The sequence below is a fragment of the Mya arenaria genome, chromosome 8 (assembly GCF_026914265.1).
Source record: "Mya arenaria isolate MELC-2E11 chromosome 8, ASM2691426v1".
NCBI lineage: Eukaryota > Metazoa > Mollusca > Bivalvia > Myida > Myidae > Mya > Mya arenaria.
The window spans coordinates 36419555-36446899 of NC_069129.1; the positions used below are offsets into that span (position 1 = coordinate 36419555).

General features: G+C 37.5%; 1 protein-coding gene and 1 long non-coding RNA gene across 8 annotated transcripts; one reads left to right on the forward strand and one right to left on the reverse strand.

Moving 5' to 3' along the window:
• The first annotated feature begins 5201 nt into the window (after positions 1–5201).
• Positions 5202–26982, forward strand: LOC128243289 (glutathione S-transferase theta-3-like). Of its 7 annotated transcripts, none has more exons than XM_052960967.1 (6): positions 5202–5548; positions 10330–10744; positions 11868–11998; positions 12439–12558; positions 12781–12924; positions 26708–26982. In XM_052960967.1, the coding sequence occupies exons 2-6, from the start codon at positions 10523–10525 to the stop codon at positions 26919–26921; spliced, it is 831 nt and encodes a 276-aa protein (XP_052816927.1). In that variant the 5' UTR covers positions 5202–5548; positions 10330–10522; the 3' UTR covers positions 26922–26982. The 7 variants fall into 7 exon arrangements, with proteins under 7 accessions (XP_052816927.1, XP_052816929.1, XP_052816931.1 ...); XM_052960969.1 differs by having other exon boundaries at positions 10485–10744; XM_052960971.1 differs by having other exon boundaries at positions 5293–5309; positions 10485–10744.
• Positions 16564–19721, reverse strand: LOC128243293 (uncharacterized). The gene is made up of 3 exons (XR_008262814.1): positions 19601–19721; positions 18746–18819; positions 16564–17823 (listed from the first exon to the last, which is right to left on the reverse strand). It is a non-coding gene; the product is annotated as an uncharacterized LOC128243293 (long non-coding RNA).
• Positions 26983–27345: the final 363 nt, after the last annotated feature.

Genomic DNA, 27345 nt, shown 5'->3' on the forward strand with positions numbered 1-27345 from the left:
GTTTGTTAATTATTGTGTGCGAATACCTCAGTCGGTGTTTGTTATCTGCAGGGATTATCCGTTTATTATAAATATCCATTTCAAGGCACTTTCTAGTTTTGTTAATGCAAATATCCAGCTCTCAGTCCTGGTCGCATTGAAGGGAATTACAGGTTCAAGGGAATTACAGGTTCAAGGGAATTAGAGGTTCAATGGAATTACAGGTTCAGGGGAATTACAGGTTCAAGGGAATTAGAGGTTCAAGGGAATTACAGGTTCAAGGGAATTACAGGTTCAAGGGAATTAGAGGTTCAAGGGAATTACAGGTTCAAGGGAATTACAGGTTCAAGGGAATTACAGGTTCAAGGGAATTAGAGGTTCAAGGCAATTACAGAAGGGAATTACAGGTTCAAGGGAATTACAGGTTCAAGGGAATTAGAGGTTCAAGGGAATTACAGAAGGGAATTACAGGTTCAAGGGAATTACATGTTCAAGGGAATTAGAGGTTCATGGGAATTACAGAAGGGAATTACAGGTTCAAGGGAATTACAGGTTCAAGGGAATTAGAGGTTCAAGGGAATTACAGAAGGGAATTACAGGTTCAAGGGAATTACAGGTTCAAGGGTACATTGATATTACTTATTTGATTGTTATCAATAGTCGCAAGTTCAAACCAATTGGTGGACGTTTCTGTATTTACTTACTTAAGTACTCGAGATTTTCTTCAATTACAATTCCGTGGTGTATAGATGTCAACCTATCGCGGGTCGCGGGTTCAAGCCTTACCAGCGGAAGTATTTCTTGGCCCAGTGCTAGTGTCTTACTATTAACTAAGACACGGACTTGAGAATGATTCGTGTCGCATATAGCTAATAATGATGTCTTCGTAATCGAGCTTAAAGAAATTTGTATTAACCGAACTAACGAAGCTGTGTGACGTTAGCTAAACATACGACATTGGACATTCAAGTTCGAATGATGTGCTGGCACGACATTGGACATTTGACATTCAAAATTGAAAGTCGTGATGGCATGACATTGGTCATTGGACATTCAAAAATAAAAGTCGTGCTAAAATGACATTGGACATTGAACATTCAAAAATGAATGTCGTGCTGGCACGACATTGGACAATGGACATTGGGATTTCAAAAATGAATGTCGTGCTAGCACGACATTGGACATTGGACATTCAACATCGAAAGTCGTGCTGACACGACATTGGACATTTGACAATGGGATTTCAAAAATGTATGTCGTGCTAGATCGGACATTGAACATTCAAAATTGAATGTTGTGCTGGAACGACATTGGACATTCAAAAATGAATGTCGTGCTATCACAACATTGGATATTAGACATTCAAAATCGAATGTTGTGCTGGCACGACATTGGACATTGGACATTCAAAAATGAATGTCGTGATAAGCACGACATTGGACATTGGACAATAAAAATCGAATGTTGTGCTGGCACGACATTGGACATTGGACATTCAAAATCGAATGTTGTGCTGGCACGACATTCGATTTTGAATGTCCAATGTCGTGCCAGCACAACATTCGATTTTTAATGTTCAATGTCCAACGTTTTTGAAATCCCAATGTCAAATGTCGTCCTGGCACGACATTCATTTTTGAATGTCCAATGTCGTGCCAGCACGACTTTCACTTTTGAATGTCCAATGTCCAATGTCGTGCCAGCACAACATTCGATTTTGAATGTCCAATGTCGTATGTTTAGCTAACTTCACACAGCTAACTAACGAATGTTTGCGTTTTATGGTCAGAAAGACATACGTGCATGTGAACTTGAAATAATATTCTTGTATTATTCAATGGACGAGATATATTAATCAAACAAATATTTGCACCAATTTTAAAAAGTATCTATAAAGTATTTAAGGGAAATCGCTCGTAAACATCATATTGGTGTGATTAGTAAAATTTGAATAGTTCAAGCCAAAGAATCACACAAATTTCGAAAGCGTTAATATACCTTTTCAGCAAAGTTGATCATTTTCCCCTTTCAATTGTTTATGAAAAATCATGGATCTCGTTTTTGAATGTCTGATGCCAATTCGCTACGATAATTATTAATATAATGCTGTAATAACTTATACTATTCACTTTAAGATGCGCAAGTTCCATGATGATAATGGTTGCACACTGCGTAAGGTCTTGATGACATTTCTCTTTTGCAGTTCTTATTGAAAAATCAAACTTTTAAAATGCCACGGACAAATAAAATAAATCTGAACAAAACAACTCATAAAGAGCCTCAAATCAAAATTCCGTCTGGTCAGTTTCGATGTGTGACCTATGTAACGTGACCTATATAACGCGATAGAGCCCATTAAAATACCGGTATCTGAAAAATCAACAATCAGTTAATTATTTCATTGAATCAAATCCATATTGTCTGACATGTCGAATGCAGTGATTTGAGTGTTTGTTATTCTTTAAAAAATTGTCGTAAATAAAGAAATGTGTTAAACATTGTATATCTATGGAATGGATTAAACTTTATAATTAAGTGTGTGTTTTATTTTACAGTTAAACTGTTGACAGCTGTTCAACTTCTAAACAAATTTTTATCGGAGTATCGCATTTTTGTAAAGTTTTTTGATCAACTGTTTCAGTGTAAGACTACCTATGCAGGTCATTTATAAATATAGTGAAACTCATTCAAAAGGTTTTGGATTTTGATAATAGGACAAAATGTAGATACAGATTTCATTTCAACACAATAGAGGGTATTTGAAGAGAGTCTTAACGTAAGTGCTAAGATAAATATTTTCTTATATCGAGGGGTGCCTCATTAAAAACGGATTTTCATGTACCTTTGACACTGCAGTTACTACCTAAATGAATGCAGGGTCTTACTACGGCCTAACACTACGAGGGGTGCCTTTAACACTGTAGTTACTACCTGAATGTGTAGAGGGTCTTACTACAGTCTTACACTACGAGGGGTGCCTTTAACACTGCAGTTATTACCTGAATGTATAGAGGGTCTTACTACTGTCTTACACTACGAGTGGTGCCTTTAACACTGTAGTTACTACCTGAATGTATAGAGGGTCTTACTACAGTCTTACACTACGAGGGGTGCCTTTGAGGCTGTAGTTATTACCTGAATATATAGAGGGTCTTACTACAGTCTTACACTACGAGGGGTGCCTTTAACACTGTAGTTATTACCTGAATATATAGAGGGTCTTACTACAGTCTTACACTACGAGGGGTGCCTTTAACACTGTAGTTATTACCTGAATATATAGAGGGTCTTACTACAGTCTTACACTACGAGGGGTGCCTATAACACTGTAGTAACTACCTGAATATATAGAGGGTCTTACTACAGTCTTACACTACGAGGGGTGCCTTTATAACTGCAGTTATTACCTGAATATATAGAGGGTCTTACTACAGTCTTACACTACGAGGGGTGCCTTTAACACTGTAGTTATTACCTGAATATATAGAGGGTCATACTACAGTCTTACACTACGAGGGGTGCCTTTAACACTGTAGTTATTACCTGAATATTTAGAGGGTCATACTACAGTCTTACACTACGAGGGGTGCCTTTGAGACTGTAGTAACTACCTGAATGTATAGAGGGTTTTACTACAGTCTTACACCACGAGGGTTGTCTTTGAGACTGCAGTTGCTACCTGAATGTATAGAGGTTATGACTACAGTCTAACACTACGAGGGGTGCCTTTAACAGTGTAGTTACTACCTGAATGTAAAGAAGGTCTCACTACAGATTTTAACGACGAGCGTGCCTTTAACACTGTAGTAACTACCTAATGTATAGAGGGTCTTTCTATAGTCTTACACTACGAGGGGTGCCTTTGAGACTGAAGTTACTCCCTGAATGTATAGAGGGTCTTACTTTAGTCTTACACTACGAGGGGTGCTTTTAACACTGTAGTTACTACCTGAATATATAGAGGGTCTTTCTACAGTCTTACACTACGAGGGGTGCCTTTAACACTGTAGTAACTACCTGAATATATAGAGGTTCTAACTACAGTCTTACACTACGAGGGGTGCCTTTAACACTGTAGTAACTAACTGAATATATAGAGGGTCTTTCTACAGTCTTACACTACGAGGGGTGCTTTTATAACTGCAGTTATTACCTGAATATATAGACGGTCTTACTACAGTCTTACACTACGATGGGTGCCTTTATAACTGCAGTTATTACCTGAATATATAGAGGGTCTTACTACAGTTTTACACTACGAGGGGTGCCTTTATAACTGCAGTTATTACCTCAATATATAGAGGGTCTTCATACAGTCTTACACTACGAGGGATGCCTTTAACACTGTAGTTATTACCTGAATGTATCGAGGGTCTTTCTACAGTCTTTCACTACGAGGGGTGCCTTTAACACTGTAGTTACTACCTGAATGTATCGAGGGTCTTTCTACAGTATTTCACTACGAGGGGTGCCTTACACACTGTAGTTACTACCTGAATGTATAGAGGGTCTTACTACAGTCTTACACTACGAGGGGTGCCTTTAACACTGTAGTTACTACCTGAATGTATCGAGGGTCTTTCTACAGTCTTTCACTACGAGGGGTGCCTTACACACTGTAGTAACTATCTGAATGTATAGAGGGTCTTACTACATTTTACACCACGAGGGGTGCCTTTGATACTGCAGTTTCTACCTGAATATATAGAGGGTCTTACTACAATCGTACACTACGAGGGGTGTCTTTATAACTGCAGTTATTACCTGAATATATAGAGGGTCTTACTACAGTCTTACACTACGAGGGTTGCCTTTAACACTGTAGTTACTACCTGAATGTATCGAGGGTCTTTCTACAGTATTTCACTACGAGGGGTGCCTTACACACTGTAGTTACTACCTGAATATATAGAGGGTCTTACTACAGTCTTACACTACGAGGGGTGCCTTTGATACTGCAGTTTTTACCTGAATATATAGAGGGTCTTACTACAGTCTTACACTACAAGGGGTGCCTTTAACACTGTAGTTATTTCCTGAATATATAGAGGGTCTTTCTACAGTCTTACACTACGAGGGGTGCCTTTAACACTGTAGTTATTACCTGAATGTATAGAGGGTCTTACTACAGTCTTACACTACGAGGGGTGCCTTTAACACTGTAGTTACTACCTGAATGTATCGAGGGTCTTTCTACAATCAAATCCATATTGTCTGACATGTCGAATGCAGTGATTTGAGTGTTTGTTATTCTTTAAAAAATTGTCGTAAATAAAGAAATGTGTTAAACATTGTATATCTATGGAATGGATTAAACTTTATAATTAAGTGTGTGTTTTATTTTACAGTTAAACTGTTGACAGCTGTTCAACTTCTAAACAAATTTTTATCGGAGTATCGCATTTTTGTAAAGTTTTTTGATCAACTGTTTCAGTGTAAGACTACCTATGCAGGTCATTTATAAATATAGTGAAACTCATTCAAAAGGTTTTGGATTTTGATAATAGGACAAAATGTAGATACAGATTTCATTTCAACACAATAGAGGGTATTTGAAGAGAGTCTTAACGTAAGTGCTAAGATAAATATTTTCTTATATCGAGGGGTGCCTCATTAAAAACGGATTTTCATGTACCTTTGACACTGCAGTTACTACCTAAATGAATGCAGGGTCTTACTACGGCCTAACACTACGAGGGGTGCCTTTAACACTGTAGTTACTACCTGAATGTGTAGAGGGTCTTACTACAGTCTTACACTACGAGGGGTGCCTTTAACACTGCAGTTATTACCTGAATGTATAGAGGGTCTTACTACAGTCTTACACTACGAGTGGTGCCTTTAACACTGTAGTTACTACCTGAATGTATAGAGGGTCTTACTACAGTCTTACACTACGAGGGGTGCCTTTGAGGCTGTAGTTATTACCTGAATATATAGAGGGTCTTACTACAGTCTTACACTACGAGGGGTGCCTTTAACACTGTAGTTATTACCTGAATATATAGAGGGTCTTACTACAGTCTTACACTACGAGGGGTGCCTTTAACACTGTTGTTATTACCTGGATATATAGAGGGTCTTACTACAGTCTTACACTACGAGGGGTGCCTATAACACTGTAGTTATTACCTGAATATATAGAGGGTCTTACTACAGTCTTACACTACGAGGGTAGCCTTTATAACTGCAGTTATTACCTGAATATATAGAGGGTCTTACTACAGTCTTACACTACGAGGGGTGCCTTTAACACTGTAGTTATTACCTGAATATATAGAGGGTCATACTACAGTCTTACACTACGAGGGGTGCCTTTAACACTGTAGTTATTACCTGAATATTTAGAGGGTCATACTACAGTCTTACACTACGAGGGGTGCCTTTGAGACTGTAGTAACTACCTGAATGTATAGAGGGTTTTACTACAGTCTTACACCACGAGGGTTGTCTTTGAGACTGCAGTTGCTACCTGAATGTATAGAGGTTATGACTACAGTCTAACACTACGAGGGGTGCCTTTAACAGTGTAGTTACTACCTGAATGTAAAGAAGGTCTCACTACAGATTTTAACGACGAGCGTGCCTTTAACACTGTAGTAACTACCTAATGTATAGAGGGTCTTTCTATAGTCTTACACTACGAGGGGTGCCTTTGAGACTGAAGTTACTCCCTGAATGTATAGAGGGTCTTACTTTAGTCTTACACTACGAGGGGTGCTTTTAACACTGTAGTTACTACCTGAATATATAGAGGGTCTTTCTACAGTCTTACACTACGAGGGGTGCCTTTAACACTGTAGTAACTACCTGAATATATAGAGGTTCTAACTACAGTCTTACACTACGAGGGGTGCCTTTAACACTGTAGTAACTAACTGAATATATAGAGGGTCTTTCTACAGTCTTACACTACGAGGGGTGCTTTTATAACTGCAGTTATTACCTGAATATATAGAGGGTCTTACTACAGTCTTACACTACGAGGGGTGCCTTTATAACTGCAGTTATTACCTGAATATATAGAGGGTCTTACTACAGTCTTACACTACGAGGGGTGCCTTTATAACTGCAGTTATTACCTCAATATATAGAGGGTCTTCATACAGTCTTACACTACGAGGGATGCCTTTAACACTGTAGTTATTACCTGAATGTATCGAGGGTCTTTCTACAGTCTTTCACTACGAGGGGTGCCTTTAACACTGTAGTTTCTACCTGAATGTATCGAGGGTCTTTCTACAGTCTTTCACTACGAGGGGTGCCTTACACACTGTAGTTACTACCTGAATGTATAGAGGGTCTTACTACAGTCTTACACTACGAGGGGTGCCTTTAACACTGTAGTTACTACCTGAATGTATCGAGGGTCTTTCTACAGTCTTTCACTACGAGGGGTGCCTTACACACTGTAGTAACTATCTGAATGTATAGAGGGTCTTACTACATTTTACACCACGAGGGGTGCCTTTGATACTGCAGTTTCTACCTGAATATATAGAGGGTCTTACTACAATCGTACACTACGAGGGGTGTCTTTATAACTGCAGTTATTACCTGAATATATAGAGGGTCTTACTACAGTCTTACACTACGAGGGTTGCCTTTAACACTGTAGTTACTACCTGAATGTATCGAGGGTCTTTCTACAGTATTTCACTACGAGGGGTGCCTTACACACTGTAGTTACTACCTGAATATATAGAGGGTCTTACTACAGTCTTACACTACGAGGGGTGCCTTTGATACTGCAGTTTTTACCTGAATATATAGAGGGTCTTACTACAGTCTTACACTACAAGGGGTGCCTTTAACACTGTAGTTATTTCCTGAATATATAGAGGGTCTTTCTACAGTCTTACACTACGAGGGGTGCCTTTAACACTGTAGTTATTACCTGAATGTATAGAGGGTCTTACTACAGTCTTACACTACGAGGGGTGCCTTTAACACTGTAGTTACTACCTGAATGTATCGAGGGTCTTTCTACAGTCTTTCACTACGAGGGGTGCCTTACACACTGTAGTAACTATCTGAATGTATAGAGGGTCTTACTACAGTCTTACACCACGAGGGGTGCCTTTATAACTGCAGTTATTACCTGAATATATAGAGGGTCTTCCTACAGTCTTACACTACGAGGAGTGCCTTTATAACTGCAGTTATTACCTGAATATATAGAGGGTTTTACTACAGTCTTACACAGCTAGGAGTGCCTTTATAACTGCAGTTATTACCTGAATATATAGAGGGTCATACTACAGTCTTACACTACGAGGGGTGCCTTACACACTGTAGTAACTACCTGAATGTATAGAGGGTCTTACTACAGTCTTACACTACGAGGGGTGCCTTTATAACTGCAGTTATTACCTGAATATATATAGAGGGTCATACTACAGTCTTTCACTACGAGGGTTGCCTTACACGCTGTAGTAACTTCCTGAATGTATAGAGGGTCTTACTACAGTCTTACACTACGAGGGGTGCCTTTAACACTGTAGATACTACCTGAATATATAGAGGGTCTTACTACAGTCTTACACTACGAGGGGTGCCTTTAACACTGTAGTTACTGCCTAAATGAATAGAGGGTCTTACTACAGTCTTACACTATGACGGGTGCCTTTAACACTGTAGTAACTACCTGAATATATAGAAGGTCTTACTACAGTCTTACACTACGAGGGGTGCCTTTAACACTGTAGTTATTACCTGAATATATAGAGGGTCTTACTACAGTCTTACACAGCTGGTTATGGGGCACTATGGTGTGTGAAATTGGGGCGTAGCTCGTAGGTCGTAGCTCGACCATCTAAAATAGAATGGATTGACTTGCGTCTCGTATTTCGACCATTTAAACTACATAATGAATTGGTTAATAATAATAATAATAATAATAATAATAATAATAATAATAATAATAATAATAATAATAATAATAATAATACTAATAATTTTATTTAAAGAAGGTAACACATTAAGACTTAGGTGTCACATTATAAATAAACATAACACACGTCTTATTTACAATGCGGCCTTCTGAAAGAACACGCACACGCACACACACCCACACACACACATTCACTCTTAAAGATGTGATACAGATAATACTTAAAACACAAATGAAAAAACACACTTCAGCCTATAACTGGAATAAATGATCGTTTTGACATGTAAAAATGCTTAGAATGGAATTGTTAGCAAAACGTTATGTCATTTCAAAAAGGTGCGTATTAAAATGTAATACAACATAAAGAAACATGAATATAATACATTCATTTAACACATGTTAACAAGAAATATCATCAAAACTGTTGAACTGAGTTACTGGGTCGTAGTAGAAAAATATGTTAAATTGGTTGGTTTCTAAACGATTTAATCAGAATCCGTCCGGCGATCCCATTGGCGGATACATGAACGTAAAAACTAAGTTTCAGGTCATAACTACATGGTTGCAAATAAATACTGTTTTTGACATACATTTTCCTAATATTAGATCTTGCAATCTTCGTTTAAGCTTTAACTGAGATACTGTCATAGTATTAATGGGTCGTTTTGCAAGACCCTTCTTTTGTTTTAAATGATGGTAATGGACAGATAGTAATTATTGAAGAAGTATGATTTGCGATACAATGTCATAACAAATTAAAGAATATTGGGTAAAAATATGTGCGTAGTATTATTAACTTTAACAACCCTGCTAATAACTAATCGTTTTTCGATACATATTATTTATCAAGTTCCTATATTTAAAAAGAAAGAGTTCTAAACTATTATACGACTTCTATTGGTCTAACTATAAACATTGTATTTATGGCTCAAATTATTATTATTGATACTTAAGATTACTCTTAAAGATCTCAAACAGTGACCAGCGCAAGAAACAATTGACATTCTTCAAATTGTCATGTAGGACTTAACCTCACTAGCAGCGTGAACAAAGACAAGTGATATTATTTCTGGATATAATTGAATTAACGCAATGCACATGCAGGTTTGGTCAATTTTCAATGCAATACGAACCAATATACAGAAAGATTAGTGGAGTTTTTATGAGAAATGTGTGTAAGTGATGAAGCTTGATTATGATGATAATAATGATTTTTCACTTATTGATGTAAATATGCAAAACTGTTCAGCATAAAAACAATCTTATGATCACTATTAAACGATAAATAAAATAAAGAAAATCAGTAGATCTTACTTCTTGATGAATTCTGCATTGAACTCGAAACCCAACACTATATGATTGAGTATAAAAGTAAATAAAATCGCAGATTGATTTTCATGAAATTCGTCTCCAATCTAAATTATGAAGTAGTTAAACCTGTGCTAATATAATTTCAGACCATGATAAAGAAGAATAAAATGATAAGTCCAACATAACGAAAATGGAAATGATGATATTAACCCAATAAGCATGACTAATTCGGATTTATATAGCTTCAAGTAAAACAAACTGAATTTAAGAAACTGTTATATAACAATTGTGAACACACTAGGTTAAAACCTCCAGTGACATAGACCGGAAGACATCACAATGAACGGTCACGAGGTCACAACACATGACGAGGTTCCGCGAGAGTTCGATTCCATCGAGCGCGAGGCGGCCAAGTATGCCGGCCGTTCCCACCGGCGTCACTCGGCCGCAGTGTTCACACAGACGCTAAAGCCGGCGAACGGGTTCCACCGGCGGCCGCTGGAGCTGTATCTCGTGCGGGTCTACCCCGCTTGCCGAGCGGTCTGGTTCTACCTCCTACAGGTTGGTACCCAAGGTCGCAGATGGGATGGTGAAAATAATACTTTTTATGATGTAAGCCACAGGGCTACCGATTTAAGTACCGCGAATGGAAATCAGGTATCGTCAGATCTACATTTTGACATGACATGTTAAAAGAATTAATGCGCGTGGGTTACAAAATGGGACGTACATACACACATGTATCGTGTTATTCGGTTTAAAATAGTGCAAATTGAAATACCACTTAATTTAAAAATACGCTGCAACGTTAATGTGAATTTGAAAGCCGACAGAAGAATCTTTTATATTTATATATATACCGAGGGGAATAGATTATTATGAATAATTGCGCAAAATGGAAATGTGTTTACTAAAAGACTCTGCCTTACTTTTCTTTAACAACGTACTGAGCCGATTTCATTTTCTTTATACTCATTTTCTTTATGCTCAGCCAATATTGGGTTTCATTTAATTTTCTTGACACTAGCAATAACTCGCAAGATGAAAGCAATGTTCATCAGTACCTGTTATGAAACTAGCTTCTTATATTAAACAATCATCAATTTAAATTATTACGCCACTTATCGCTTACAGATTGAGGCAACTGGAGTTTTTGGATTCGATTTGTATTGCATGTGAACAGAATTGTAAGAAAAGTAAAATCAAGCCGGCCTAGCCTACAGACTTTCATCGCTTTCAGCGTTTTCATATATAATTGTAGACATTTTGCTGCTCTACATTAAAAAATAACACAATCCCTGACCTATACTGCCACCTTTGTCGCGATGGTTTTATACGTTCTGTTTGAGTTGCTCTTGAGAATAAAATAGTCCATGCTTAAAAACTATACCGGCGAAATACGCATAAATTACGCCATCCTCGACACCCCAGCGTATCATAACCTATTTCGGCATTGGTCGTAAAATGCTTATGAATATTCAAGATTGACGAAGTTTCGCTAGCCAATTTGCCCAGGGTATCATATAGGTTATGATACGCTGGGTGACGAGGATGAAATTACGCATGATGCAGGGAATTCTTAGTACTTTCACTTCTAGAATAAAAATACGTTCAATAGAATAAATACCATCTTATAGCAATATTGTCATGTGTGTACATGAACTATTTCTTGCGCGTTATTCAGCACAATATACCACACATCTTGGTGGACGTGGACTTCTCACAGGGCGAAGCACGGCTCCCGGAAGTAGTGCGGCGGCAGCCACACAGGGAAGTGCCCATCCTTGTGGATGGAGAGTTCGTTATCTTTGACGGGTAAGACAAAGGCCTGATACCATAACGAATATATCATCTCCCCGGCAAAATTTACGCGTGGTTTTCTGTGTAAAAGATTGGCTCAAAAAAATAAATAATAATATATATAAATATATCCGTATATAAAAATATCTGAACTGATACAAGCAGCCGATTTCACCGTCTAAATACACGCACCGTTCTGGTTACGGCCTCACTTCCCATGTGCGCTTTACCACCGAGTCCCTTCACTCTAAAGCAAACACCGAGTTGCACATGCTCCACTAAAAACGGTTTTTTAGCAGAATGGCAATCCTGTTAACCTTGTGTCAAACTGCACGCCGTTATCTACATCACTCTCCTCGCGTGCCATGATAAGGCACCTTCTCAATTGGACAAACACCGAGCTACACAGAAGCCCGACCCCCCCCCCCCCATTAACAAGATATTCTATATTCAAGACCGGCTATCCTGGCCTACCTGGGATCAAACTACACAGACCACGCCGGTTACGGCTTTACCCTCCAGGCGCGCCTCACCACCGAGTCGCTTCTATCATGGGCGAACGCCGAGCTGCACAGGTACCGTCCATATTTCCTGAACGCCATTTAACACCAAAATAATGTGATACTTGCTTTCTAGATTAATCAAGTTGATCAAATTCAATTCTTCGTTCAAAGCACCTCCTTAACTAACATTAACTCCTGGAATCGCCCGTTCGGAATATTGATTCACACAATTTCATTATACTGCGAAATAAATTTCAACTCCTCTTGCGAAATAGATGACAACATGTTTTGCAGGTGTGTCGGGTTTAACTACACATACCCCCAATTTTTGGACAAATATTCACTTCCGGATGCGCGCGCAAACGAGGCTCTGGTGGAGCAAGGTCTTAAGCAGCTTGGCCGCCACCTAGAGCTGCTTGAGAAAAAATACCTGGAGAGGTCAGTACAGTGTAGTGTTGTGTACGGCAGGGGACGGGGTGGGCAGTGTTGAGGAGTGCACTCCAATGTATAACAGTGCAGTGTAAAAGTGCGCTGCGGATTGGAGTGGAGCGCAGTACTTTGTAGGGTTAGGAAAGTAGTGTGACTCCGTGTATTGCAGTTCCGTTTATTCACTTTATTGTATTGCAGTGCAGTGCAGCTCGTTGTAGGGAAGTACAGAAAAAATGCAAGACAGTGCAGCAGTGAAGGGAAGTACGTGTAAAGCATTGTTTAGGTCAGTAAGTGTACGGTGTTGTGTGGGACAGTACAGTACATTATATGACGGGAAATTACAGGGCAGTGCAGCAGTGAATGTCAGTAAGTGTACGGTATTGTGTAGGACAGCACGGTACATTATATGACGGGAAATTACAGGGCAGTGCAGCATTGAATGTCAGTAAGTGTACGGTATTGTGTAGGACAGCACGGTACATTATATGACGGGAAATTACAGGGCAGTGCAGCAGTGAAGGGCAGTAATCGTACGGTATTGTGAAGGACAGAACAGTACATTATATGACGGGAAATTACAGGGCAGTGCAGCAGTGAAGGGCAGTAAGTGTACGGTGTTGTGTGGGACAGTACAGTACATTATATGACGGGAAATTACAGGGCAGTGCAGCAGTGAATGTCAGTAAGTGTACGGTATTGTGTAGGACAGCACGGTACATTATATGACGGGAAAGTGCAGCAGTGAAGGGCAGTAAGTGTGCGGTATTGTGTAGGACAGTACAGTAAATTATATGACGGGAAATTACAGGGCAGTGCAGCAGTGAAGGGCAGTAATCGTACGGTATTGTGAAGGACAGAACAGTACATTATATGACGGGAAATTACAGGGCAGTGCAGCAGTGAAGGGCAGTAAGTGTACGGTGTTGTGTGGGACAGTACAGTACATTATATGACGGGAAATTACAGGGCAGTGCAGCAGTGAATGTCAGTAAGTGTACGGTATTGTGTAGGACAGCACGGTACATTATATGACGGGAAAGTGCAGCAGTGAAGGGCAGTAAGTGTGCGGTATTGTGTAGGACAGTACAGTAAATTATATGACGGGAAATTACAGGGCAGTGCAGCAGTGAAAGTCAGTAAGTGTACGGTATTGTGTAGGACAGAACAGTACATTATATGACGGGAAATTACAGGGCAGTGCAGCAGTGAAGGGCAGTTAGTGTACGGTGTTGTGTGGGACAGTACAGTACATACTATGACGGGAAATTACAGGGCAGTGCAGCAGTGAAAGTCAGTAAGTGTACGGTATTGTGTATGACAGTACAGTACATTATATGACGGGAAATTACAGGGCAGTGCAGCAGTGAAGGGCAGTAAGTGTACGGTATTGTGTAGGACAGTACAGTACATTATATGACAATTCAATTTTATAGTACAGTATAGTGCCGGGTAGTGCAGGACAGTATTGCACTACAGTACAATTTACAACAGTATGGTACCGAGCAGGGCAGAGTTGTTTGGTGTAGTCATTTGTGTGAATGTGCAGTGTTATGTTGGAGTGTACAGTACATTGTAATATATTGCAGGAACGTGCAGTGAATGTCAGGAGCTTAAATGGTCAATAATGTTGGCCTCCATCCTCCCAGCAGCCAACCCTTACCACCTCTTCTTATATAGTGTATTGGCTTTTTTAATTCATCTTTGAATATCAAATGACAATGCTTGGATTTACAAAATTCTGCCCAAATGAGTATAGATTTGTGAGTTGCTGTTTGGTATTTGTTCATGTTGCAAACATAAAACAGTGGAGGATCTGATGTTATGTTGAAATGATATACTTGTATAAGCTATCTAAACTGTATATGAGCAGATTCTTATGGAAATATGAGCTTTAAGTATTACTTTATTCCAAAATGGTGACCTAGAAGGTTTAGTTCCTTGTATTGGTCAATGTTATATTGTTCACTTAACAGCTTGAGGTAAATGCAAGATATAATACAGTCAAGTTCAGAAACTGCCCAACAGTTATAATAATAAACCCTTCCTCTCAATATGGTGTACATTTGTGGGAAGTTATATCAAATCCTTCAAAAGGTTAAAGAGACATGGAGCAGACACAATTTGTTACAGACGGACAGACAGACAACTGGAGCTAAAAGAATTAGTCTATTTCAGGAGGAGACATACTTAGCCAAATGGTTCTTGAGAAAAAGTCATTAAAAATAATTTATAAAAAGTACAATAAACAGGCAGTCATAAAAGTTAACATGAACACTAACTTAGGCTTAGATGAGCTGGATGAAAAATGTCTTAAACAAAATAATTGAGAAGTTGCCCAAAATGTTACAGGTACATGTAAGAAATGAGCCAAGTATCAACAAGAGATGTTTGTCAAACATTATGCCCCCACCTGAGCGCCATGTTGTCAGGATTATATGAACAATTGAATGAAATAAGCATGGACCGAAATGACAGCTGATTAGTCACTGACATTGGATGCCGTTGAGGCAGTTTTAAGATTATGACCATTCAAAGTGTGAGGATAGAGTGTGTTATGACCATGACCTTTGACTCTAATAACTATGACCTCAAAATCCATATGAGTCATCAGCTGGTCTACAAAAATCTAAATGTCAAGTTTTAGGGACATGGGTTCAGGCATTGACATGTTATCACACAGACAAGCTTTTTTCAATCAATGTCACTGTGACCTTGACGTTTGACCAGATGACCCCTAAAATGAAAGGGACTCAGCTACAGGCTAGACACAACTCCAAGTTAGATTTGAGGGCCATGGGTACAGGCATTGTCAAGTTATCACTCGAAACATTTTCACATTCAAGGTCACTGTGAACTTGACCTTTGACCCAATGACTCCTAAAATCAATAAGCGTCATCTCCTTGTCAGGACCAACTTCCATGTCAAGTTTGATGATCATAGGTTCAGGCATTGTTGAGATATCCCTGAGAGAGGATATGTTATCTTTTTGCATTAAAGGTAATTGTGACCTTGACCTTGGCTTGATGACCCTCAAAGTCAAGAGGGGTCATCTACTGATCAGGCCCAACCTTTATGTCAAGTTTGATGACCATTCAGACTGAATGGCATGATTGGTCCAGGAATTGTCGAGTTTGCTTTCAAGATCACTTTGACCTTGACCTTTGACCCCTAAAATCAATAGGGGTCATCTACTGGTAAGGCCCAACCTCCGAGTCAAGTTTGAGGGCCATGGGGCAGGCATTGTTGATTTATCACTTGGACAACCTTTTTCCATTCAAGGTCACTGTGACCTTGATCTTTGGCTCAATGATCCCCAAAACCAATAGGGGTCATCTACTGGTGAGGCCCAACTTCCATATCAAGTTTGATGACGAAAGGTCTAGGCATTGTTGAGTTATCACTCGGACAAGCTTTAAAATTAATTTACCATTCAAGGTCACTGTGACCTTGACCTTTGACCCGATGAGCCCTAAAATCATCTATTGGTCAGGCCCAACCTTCATGTCAAGTTTGATGACCATACGTCCAGGAATTGTTGAGTTATCACTCGGACAAGCTTTGGTATACAGACGGTAGACGGTATCGACCGACCGACATGTGCAAAGCAATATACCCCTCTTCTTCGAAGGGGCATACATGCCATATTTTCTGGAGACCATTCAGGGGGATTTGTTCAAAAGGCTGAAAATTCAGGGGGATTTTGGTTGTATTCAGGGGGATTTTTTTAGCAGGTCTAAGTTGGCGAAATTTTAAAGTATTTTTAGACGCAAGTATGAAAAAAATGTATTCACATATAGTTTGCTTTGAAAACCTCTAAACTTTTTCATTATACAGAATTATTTTATGTTATGATTTATCATATTTTTTATGATACACTGTCATGTCATACTGTAATGCACTTGCAGAACAAAATATGTCATTGGAAAAATATGTTTTTAAGACAATTAAATTAAATTAAACCTTCCTCCGAAGTCTTTAAAAAAATGTGCTTAATTCTGTCAGCTTTGATGACTTTCAGACAATAAGAGAATAGAATAAATATTATTAATTTCTTCCTTCCAAAAGAGTAATATTTCTTTGCTTTTGATAATAACTACAAATTAATTGATCACTTGTTGTAAAAGTTTCCTTTTGGAGAGTTTTACTCACATACTGTGGTTTCACTTTGTCATTATTGCCTGATGTAAAATTTCAAAAAAAAAAAAAAAAAAAAAAAAAAAAAAATTATTATTATTTTTTTTAATTCCGGGGGATTTTTATCTCCCGCCGGGAGACCGGGGGATGGATCGAAATTCCGGGGGATTTTTCCCCCCGCCGGGGGATATGGCATGTATGAAGGGGCGCATAATAAAAAATGTCTTATTATGCACAGCAGTAATTACATTGACAGAGACATTTTTCCTTTGAAGTATTTATAAACTGAGTCAGTAGCTGAGTCCTTGGATGACATAACAGTGTAATATGTTGGTTATAATATTTGTTTCCTTTTTAAAAGATATGCCAGCATGTATAAAGATGGTCTCTTCTTCCTGTATAGAGTCAACATCACAGTAAATAGATTCATGTGAGTTGCACGAAGACAGAATTTTCAAGTTTAAACAATTTACGATGTTGAACTGATGTAAATAGTTGCTCAGATCACAGCAAGGGTAAACTGAATCAGAATGAATCCATTGAAGGTTTTGAAACAGTTTCTGTTTGAAGGCTGTTCAACTCAAGTACAATTCTTTGATATGAGATGGTGGCATAAACTGTTTTGTGAATTCTGTCCTTGAAAAGTCCTTGGTAGTCTCAAGTATCAACTTGAAAAACAGTTAAGATGAATTTTGTAGAGATTGGAATGTCTATTGCTCTTTCGGTAACTTTCATTCTAGGTTCTGAAGTATTTGTGACATGGCGCTGAGTCTCTGAAACGAAAAACAAAAATTATTTAAGAGCAAAAAAAACAATGATAAAAAAAAAATTGAGTACATACTATACAAAATATTTTAAATTTACACCTTTTAACAGTCACAGAATATTTCACAGAGCCACTTGTAAAATACGTATAATAAAACATCAGTTGTTTTCTCAGTTAAATAAAGGGCACAACTCAAAATCTCTTAAAGCCTGATTTATAGACCTAATAATTAGGACCTATACATCATATACAAATATAATACAATAACATTAGTGTATTGTCTCTGACATGACAGACGGCTATAATGATACCTTAAATTTGGTTCTTTGACAACAGACTTATCTGCTAGAAATCATTAAAAACCCTTTTTATTTCATTTGTTTTCTTTAAGGCCGCACTCTTACAGTTTAACAGTTTTAATAATATTTTATCTTTTGTCCAGGAATGAGCAAATTTTGTGTAAACATCTGAAAACCAGCGATACAAGAATGCTGACAAAAGATTTTATCGCAGTTTTTCATATTTCTGTCGCAAATTAATGTTTTTGAAAAATGCAAAAAACATCAATTTTTGAAAATAAATATGAAAACTTGCAATGTGATTTTTTCAGCAGTCTTATATCACTTGATGCTATGCATTTTCACATGCAATGTTACATATATACAGTATCCAGTGATGTGGATCATTCCATATATATGCTGCACATCTTTAATATTATAATTATAGAATGTGCATCAAACTATATGCATGATAATCTTAAAAGTTTGTATTAAATTGAGATTTGGTAAAAAAAATGCTACAAACTGACTGTAAATAATGCATAATTCACGATTAAATCGGATTTCCACTTGATTCGCTCTTGCCGTGTATTTACTTTGTTCTTGCTTATAAATAACACAAGTAAACCGGAAATATGGAAATTTAGTTACCCATCCAGAAACCTGCTGTTCTGTGTAACAATCCGTCCTGCCTAGTTACCAGTATCTTGGATCCATGTCAAGATCTGAAATAAAAAATGAATAATCTATTTATTTATAAACAGGCTGTTTTCTTTCTGAAGCTTAAAATATGGTTGACATTTTTCTTTAAAAGCAAGGTGGTTTCTGTTTTAATAAAGCCATTGCTTGAGCTCAAGTAGTCATCAGTCGTGGGGTTCAAGATCTGAACCTGTCCCACTTTTGCACCCAGGTTTACCGTACTAATATTATACCGTTCATGAGTGTGTCCCAGTACTAACCCACAAAGGTCAGATTGTTTGCAAATTAAGTTGTCAGGAACAGTTTGTCGAGCTGGTTGAACAATTCAACTGCAAGATTTAAGTTATTTTAAGTTCTAAGGGCCTGTGAGCCAAGTTGATAGAGCACAAACTTGCAAACAGGGAGTCCCCAGTCCAAGTCCCATTACTAGCTGCAATGTTTTCAGAACCGCAAGAAAATTGAAAAAAAAATGTAGTTTGGGACAAACAAGTCTCCCAACTGTGACCAATAGAGCTTATGCTTACCTTCTGGCTGCTCTGGATATTTAAAAAAAATAATACTTTTTGACCCATCCCACCCCCCGCATCCCCACCCCCAGGCAACTTTTAAATTTATAAGCTTCAATGTTGATTTAGAATTTCTGAACACTATTAAAGACATGATAATCTTGTAAATATAAGTCAAAGCAAATTATTGAAAAATGATAAAAGCTGACAGATGAAATGACAGATCAGTGTAAACACTGTCATAAAATCAGTCTGTTTTTAGCTTGTTTGTTTTACTTAAAACACCGTAAAATTCAAATACCATGAGTCTAATGGTTGGATAGTATTTCAGTCTATATTCCAGTGTTCTTATCACAGCAAAACTCTTGAAATGCATCGAAATAAGAGCATTTTGTTTTTCAAAACATTTTGGGTAAGCGCTAAAGATCATACCAATACCGAATTGACACAACCCAAGATCATACAGATGGAAATGCAATTAAAATTGTTGTCTGCCACCATAAACATGTACGTTAAATGTTTCTTTTTATTTCTTGGATGTGCAAGAACATCTTTAATGTATCAGGTGAGTTGAACAAATAAGAAACTGAGTAACTGGATTACGTATTCTGTTTTTAAGCTTGACAGCAACGTTATTGCTAAGTTCTGGGTGATGATCAAAAGTCAATTTGAAACTTATTTTTTATCGTTTTTGACTTCTACGTTCTGAGCGATGTTCAATAGCCTGTTAATATTACTATTTTTCTGTCTTTTCCTTCGTTTATGTTCTGAGTGATGATCAATAGCCGGTCAATATTACTATTTTTCTGTCTTTTCCTTCTTTACGTTCTGAGTGATGATCAAAAGCCGGTCTATATTACTATTTTTGTCGTTTTTGACTTTTTCGTTCTGAGTGATGATCATTAGCCGGTCAATAATTCTATTTTTCTGTTGTTTGTGACTTTTTCGTTCTGAGTGATGATCATTAGCCGGTGAATAATTCTATTTTTTGTTGTTAGCGGCTTTTTCGTTCTGAGTGATGATCATTAGCCGGTCAATAATTCTATTTTTCTGTCGTTTGTGACTTTTTCGTTCTGAGTGATGATCATTAGCCGGTCAATAATTCTATTTTTCTGTCGTTTGTGACTTTTTCGTTCTGAGTGATGATCATTAGCCGGTCAATAATTCTATTTTTCTGTCGTTTGTGACTTTTTCGTTCTGAGTGATGATCATTAGCCGGTCAATATTGCTATTTTTCTGTCATTTGTGACTTTCAGTCTGAGTGATGATCAATAGCCGGTCAATAACTCTATTTTTCTGTTGTTTGTGACTTTTTCGTTCTGAGTGATCATTGGCCGGTCAATAATTCTATTTTTTGTTGTTAGCGGCTTTTTCGTTCTGAGTGATGATCATTAGCTGGTCAATAATGATATTTTTCTGTCGTTTGTGACTTTTTCGTTTTGAGTGATGATCATTAGCCGGTCAGTAATTATATTTTTCTGTCATTTGTGACTTTTTCATTCTGAGTGATGATCAAAAGCCGGTCAATAACTCTATTTTTCTGTTGTTTGTGACTTTTTCGTTCTGAGTGATGATCATTAGCCGGTCAATAACTCTATTTTTTGTTGTTAGCTGCTTTTTCGTTCTGAGTGATGATCATTAGCCGGTCAATAATTCTATTTTTCTGTCGTTGGTGACTTTTTCGTTCTGAATGATGATCATTAGCCGGTCAATAATGATATTTTTCTGTCGTTTGTGACTTTTTCGTTCTGAGTGATGATCATTAGCCGGTCAATAATGCTATTTTTCTGTTGTTTGTGACTTTTTCGTTCTGAGTGATGATCATTAGCCGGTCAATAATTCTATTTTTCTGTCGTTTGTGACTTTTTCGTTCTGAGTGATGATCATTAGCGGGTCAATAATTCTATTTTTCTGTCGTTTGTGACTTTTTCGTTCTGAGTGATGATCATTAGCCAGTCAATAATTCTATTTTTCTGTCGTTTGTGACTTTTTCGTTCTGAATGATGATCATTAGCTGGTCAATAATTCTATTTTTCTGTCGTTTGTGACTTTTTCGTTCTGAGTTATGATCATAAGCCAGTCAATAATGCTATTTTTCTGTCGTTCGTGACTTTTTCGTTCTGAGTGATGATCATTGGCCAGTCGATATTACTATTTTTTGTCATTTTTGACTTTTACGTTCTGAGTGATGATCATTAGCCAGTCGATATTACTATTTTTTGTCGTTTTTGACTTTTACGTTCTGAGTGATGATCATTAGCCAGTCGATATTACAATTTTTTGTCGTTTTTTACTTTTACGTTCTGAGTGATGATCATTAGCCGGTGAATAATTCTATTTTTTGTTGTTAGCGGCTTTTTCGTTCTGAGTGATGATCATTAGCCGGTCAATAATTCTATTTTTCTGTCGTTTGTGACTTTTTCGTTCTGAGTGATGATCATTAGCCGGTCAATAATTCTATTTTTCTGTCGTTTGTGACTTTTTCGTTCTGAGTGATGATCATTAGCCGGTCAATAATTCTATTTTTCTGTCGTTTGTGACTTTTTCGTTCTGAGTGATGATCATTAGCCGGTCAATATTGCTATTTTTCTGTCATTTGTGACTTTCAGTCTGAGTGATGATCAATAGCCGGTCAATAACTCTATTTTTCTGTTGTTTGTGACTTTTTCGTTCTGAGTGATCATTGGCCGGTCAATAATTCTATTTTTTGTTGTTAGCGGCTTTTTCGTTCTGAGTGATGATCATTAGCTGGTCAATAATGATATTTTTCTGTCGTTTGTGACTTTTTCGTTTTGAGTGATGATCATTAGCCGGTCAGTAATTATATTTTTCTGTCATTTGTGACTTTTTCATTCTGAGTGATGATCAAAAGCCGGTCAATAACTCTATTTTTCTGTTGTTTGTGACTTTTTCGTTCTGAGTGATGATCATTAGCCGGTCAATAACTCTATTTTTTGTTGTTAGCTGCTTTTTCGTTCTGAGTGATGATCATTAGCCGGTCAATAATTCTATTTTTCTGTCGTTGGTGACTTTTTCGTTCTGAATGATGATCATTAGCCGGTCAATAATGATATTTTTCTGTCGTTTGTGACTTTTTCGTTCTGAGTGATGATCATTAGCCGGTCAATAATGCTATTTTTCTGTTGTTTGTGACTTTTTCGTTCTGAGTGATGATCATTAGCCGGTCAATAATTCTATTTTTCTGTCGTTTGTGACTTTTTCGTTCTGAGTGATGATCATTAGCGGGTCAATAATTCTATTTTTCTGTCGTTTGTGACTTTTTCGTTCTGAGTGATGATCATTAGCCAGTCAATAATTCTATTTTTCTGTCGTTTGTGACTTTTTCGTTCTGAATGATGATCATTAGCTGGTCAATAATTCTATTTTTCTGTCGTTTGTGACTTTTTCGTTCTGAGTTATGATCATAAGCCAGTCAATAATGCTATTTTTCTGTCGTTCGTGACTTTTTCGTTCTGAGTGATGATCATTGGCCAGTCGATATTACTATTTTTTGTCATTTTTGACTTTTACGTTCTGAGTGATGATCATTAGCCAGTCGATATTACTATTTTTTGTCGTTTTTGACTTTTACGTTCTGAGTGATGATCATTAGCCAGTCGATATTACTATTTTTTGTCGTTTTTTACTTTTACGTTCTGAGTGATGATCATTAGCCAGTCAATATTACTATTTTTTGTCGTTTTTTACTTTAACTTTCTGAGTTATAAACAAAAGACAGTCATTAATAATGTTTTTTTGTTATTTATGAATTTTACGTTCTGAGTGATGATCATTAGCCGGTCAATAATACTATTTTTCTGTATTTTTCTTACTTTTATGTTCTGAATGGTGATATATTTAAGTGCAATATTGATGATCAATATGATGATCAAATGATATGATCATAATCAAGCATACCAATGTATCATTATCAATTACAAATGAAAAGAAGATCATAGAAAAAACTGTTACCCAAAATTGTTTTCTATAAAATTCAAAATTTGTTTTTTCTTATTCTAAATGTGGGGAACAGTATACAATCACAAACAGTTGAAGCAATAATTTGAAACATGAATAGAAGGTATACAAAGAAATGTTGTTGAGCCTGCTCCTCATATGAGTGAAGTTGGGAAAATATCCGGCTAATAATACATTTTACCTCTTACAATATGTGATTACGATACCATACATGTAAGGTAGCAAGGACATCTGAACAACGAAGCTAGTGTGAATACTTCTATTTGAATTATATTCTTTAATTCCATTCCTTTGTTGTTATTTTCCTCTTCATCCACTTCATCGAGCTTCACAGTTTCTTGTCTGGTGAATCATCAATGCAGATAGTACATTACATAATTGGTAGGAAAACTAATTTTCACTGCCAACATGATTACTACCGACATCAACATAAAATTCCTGTCAAAGCTGTAACCTTTTATTTATACCTTCCATTCTATCATTTTCTTTGTAAATTTGTTATTATTGATATATTGTCCTTTGTTTGACAAATTTCATTTCCAGTTTCTTTCTAGCATATGTTTCTACATTCTCCAGATCATTAGGCGACTGGTCCATGTTCTTTCTAGCCCTTAGAAGGTGGTTTCGAATGTTTCTGCTGTTCAGAAAAAACTTTTGTTGGCCACACTTATGCCCGGCAGACAAAGTGTCCTGACATTCTCCTTTAGGTGTTTCTTCACACTCTCAGTGTATGTTATGCATCAGTCAATTGTAACCACGCCGCCCCCCAGGTCCGGGGAATAGCGGGGACTGACTTTCGCTCCAGCCAACCCTGGGTGCAAATTCCCGCCCTGTGGGGATGAACTGATGTAAAATCCCCGCCAAATGCCCTGAACCCTGGGGACACTAGGTTAAAGGCCCATTCGCCACTATGTTTAGCGCGAAGACAAAACCACGGCATTCACCCTGGCACTGCATTTACCATTTGCCGATATTTGAGGACTAATAATAAAATTAAAATCAATCAGCATGTTTGCACTTGACCCCATCTGTAACATTTACATTTGTTTATTTATAACTTTTAACCAACAAAATCCTTTACCTTTATATTATTACGGGAGTAAGTTTTTTCGATGTATATACATATTTTGTATAAACATGTTGATTATATAGTGTTGCTTTCAATATAAACTATCTTTATCATTAACTTCAGTGAAATCCCCGCCAAATGCCCACGCCCCTGGGACCCTAGGATAGGCCAAATTCCACCTTTTATGGCGCAGACAAAACCACTGCATTCCTCCGGCACTGCGGGGCCACATAGAAGTAAAAACACGACCCATTTCCAGTATACCACCTGACCTGGTGGGGCTGTGGATACAACTGACTGGTGCATAACACATTCACTTGGCACTGCGGAGCTACCTTAAAAGTTAAAACACGGCCAATTTTCCGACTATCCCCAGACCTGGGGGGACCGTGGTTACAAATGACTGATCAAATAATGCATAGATCCTTCCCATAGTATCGACGATACTTTAAAACACTTCCCATACAGACAAGCAAACAAACCCACTCTCATCACAATTAAGTGATAATAATTTTCTTCCGAGTGGCAGTTATCATAAATTTGGGCTTTTAAATGCTGTTAAAACGTATATGGTTATCTAAAGCATTAGTCTTTTTTAACATCACTCAATGACAGTCTGTCACAACAAAATAATTATAAATGGTGAGCTCAAACATTGAGCTTGACATTCTTCAACCACTGTAGAGGCTATTTTTCATCGCCCAGAACTAATCTTTCAGTGAAATCACCATATGGTTGGCTAAAACATTGGCAAAAGCAAGCATGCTTAAATCAAAGTATTGAAATCTTCATATGCCTGAATGTTGGAGTTGATTTTCCGCAACATTGTCAACACTGTAAGCAGCCATGAACGTCGTTTTTAACCTCCTTTCTAAGAGTTCAAGCTGCAGACAACAGTTTATAAACATTATGATCTTTGAGCGAATAATGTTATGATCATTAGTGTTTACGAACATTTTGACAGTTGGCGCGAGGTTGCGTCCCCTGAAAATTTAATCAAAACGGTTAATTTACTCACCGAGTTGCAGATTCCACAGAGTCGTCTTCTGTCTTGAAATTGGCAGTTGGTTTTGTTAAAATAGCCATAATAAATGAAAGATCACCAATATAGAATATTTCTGTTGTTGTGGCGGCCGTTTTTTAGTCTACGAAGTTCGTACGCCACCCTAACAGCTTTCGTAGATCTACGAAGAAACAGGTGCTTGTTCGTGCGAAATTCTAAATAAAAAGGCTTAACAGCCGGAGATACATTGTACAAAGTTCGTAAGCAAAATAGACTTCGTACGAAGTTTAATAAAACTGGCCCTTATTCTAGTACAGCTTGGGAGTCCGGATTTATTCTAGCAAGTAATTTGGTTGGTGCCAAAAAAGGGAAAAAGTCCAATGTCATTAAATGTAACGATCAGCTCGCGCAGCAAAAATTCAAGATAAAATAAATCATGCATTCTTAAGTAATGTATTTAAACATATCCTTTGTGCTTTAGAATTATAGGTTTATTGCATAATTATTAATGTTCTTGTAAGCTATTGAATATTACTGGTGTTTTAAGCATTGAAAAACCGCACTCTTTCTTCGACCGAGACAGGCGGTAAATCGGTTTGTATCTTTTCAGCCGATTGCCCCTACTATGAACGCTGCCCTGAGCGGGCACCGTCCAAAAACGCAGTGCACATTCCTAGCCTATTAAGTAACTTCCCAGTGAGATAATTTTACTTGGTTACATTTTAAAGACAAAGTTCACAAGCTACAATCCCAACTGCTAAATGCTGAAAAAGAAACAGTTCAGGAGGCAATAAATGCTTTAGCCTTTTTCATATCTTAAGTATCAAGTATTTAATCTTGCTAAACGTTAATTTTAATGCCAACACTATTTGTATCTAAATACTCAGTCTACAGTCTTAACTTTTCAATATATATATTTTTAATTTAATGATCTTAATGATTTTGAGAAACAGAAGTATCGGCAGATAAATAATCACTTTAGGATGGGAAATACAATATATTAAATAGTGCCAATGGAAGATTTCTGAAAGTATTTGGATGAACCAGAAAGGAAAAAAACTGCCTTAGCCTTATTTCTGCAATTTACAAATTGTTTCCTCGGCCCTCCATCTCAGGTTCCAAACTTCCCTTACTTTTACCCCGACTTGTGCCTTTTTCCCCTGATCAATTAAAAATTTCCATGACCTTGAAAAACCCTGGGAACCCTGACATTGTAGTGTGGTGCAGTAGTGTGTGGCTTACACTAGTGTAGAACAGTGCAGTTCAAACATTGGGGTACAGTGTAGGGCTGTATATCAGCATGGCAGTGCACTGTTGTAAAGGGCAGGATTATAAACTTGTACAAATTGTCATTTCAGCAAGCCTTTTCTGACAGGAAATCGGCCTACTATTGCAGACACATACGTGGCAACGGTACTCGTGCAAGTTGAGTGGTCGGGCACCCACCTCGCCATGTGGCCACACGTGGAAAAGTGGCTGGGACGCGTGAAAAACCAGGTACATTGGGACACCGTTCATTCTGCACACAATATGTACCTTAACGAGCTGGAGAGGTGTTCCCTGATGGATTAATGAATTCTTATCATACTTGATTAATTATTACTAATTAACAACATGGACATACATTGAACACATTCAATCGCCTTGTCACATTGGGTTATTTGAACAGAACAGAACATTTATTGTTAACTTGAACATAAACAGTTTATTGTTGTTACAATAACATAACACAAGGCATGGCAATAGTTGATAAATGCGAGAGTGCATCATACATACATACATATATAAACTATCAATGATTTCAACATGTCAAAAGTTAAGCATTATTATTCAAAGCAGTACATCGTAGTTTAAGAGCATGTTTGCAATACAAAGCTAGTTTTCGTAGACATGCAGCATTTTCTGAGTTTAATGATTGAATGAATTTATTCATTACTTTGGATTACAACACAATGTACATATAACGTTATGAAGAATTATGTTTGGTTGATATGCT

Coding starts and splice junctions, on each gene's coding strand:
- LOC128243289 (XM_052960967.1), top strand. CDS start 10,523: ATGAACGGTCACGAGGTCACAACACATGACGAGGTTCCGCGAGAGTTC. Junction 10,745..11,867: donor TCTGGTTCTACCTCCTACAG/GTTGGTACCCAA, acceptor CGCGTTATTCAG/CACAATATACCACACATCTT. Junction 11,999..12,438: donor GAGTTCGTTATCTTTGACGG/GTAAGACAAAGG, acceptor TCTATATTCAAG/ACCGGCTATCCTGGCCTACC.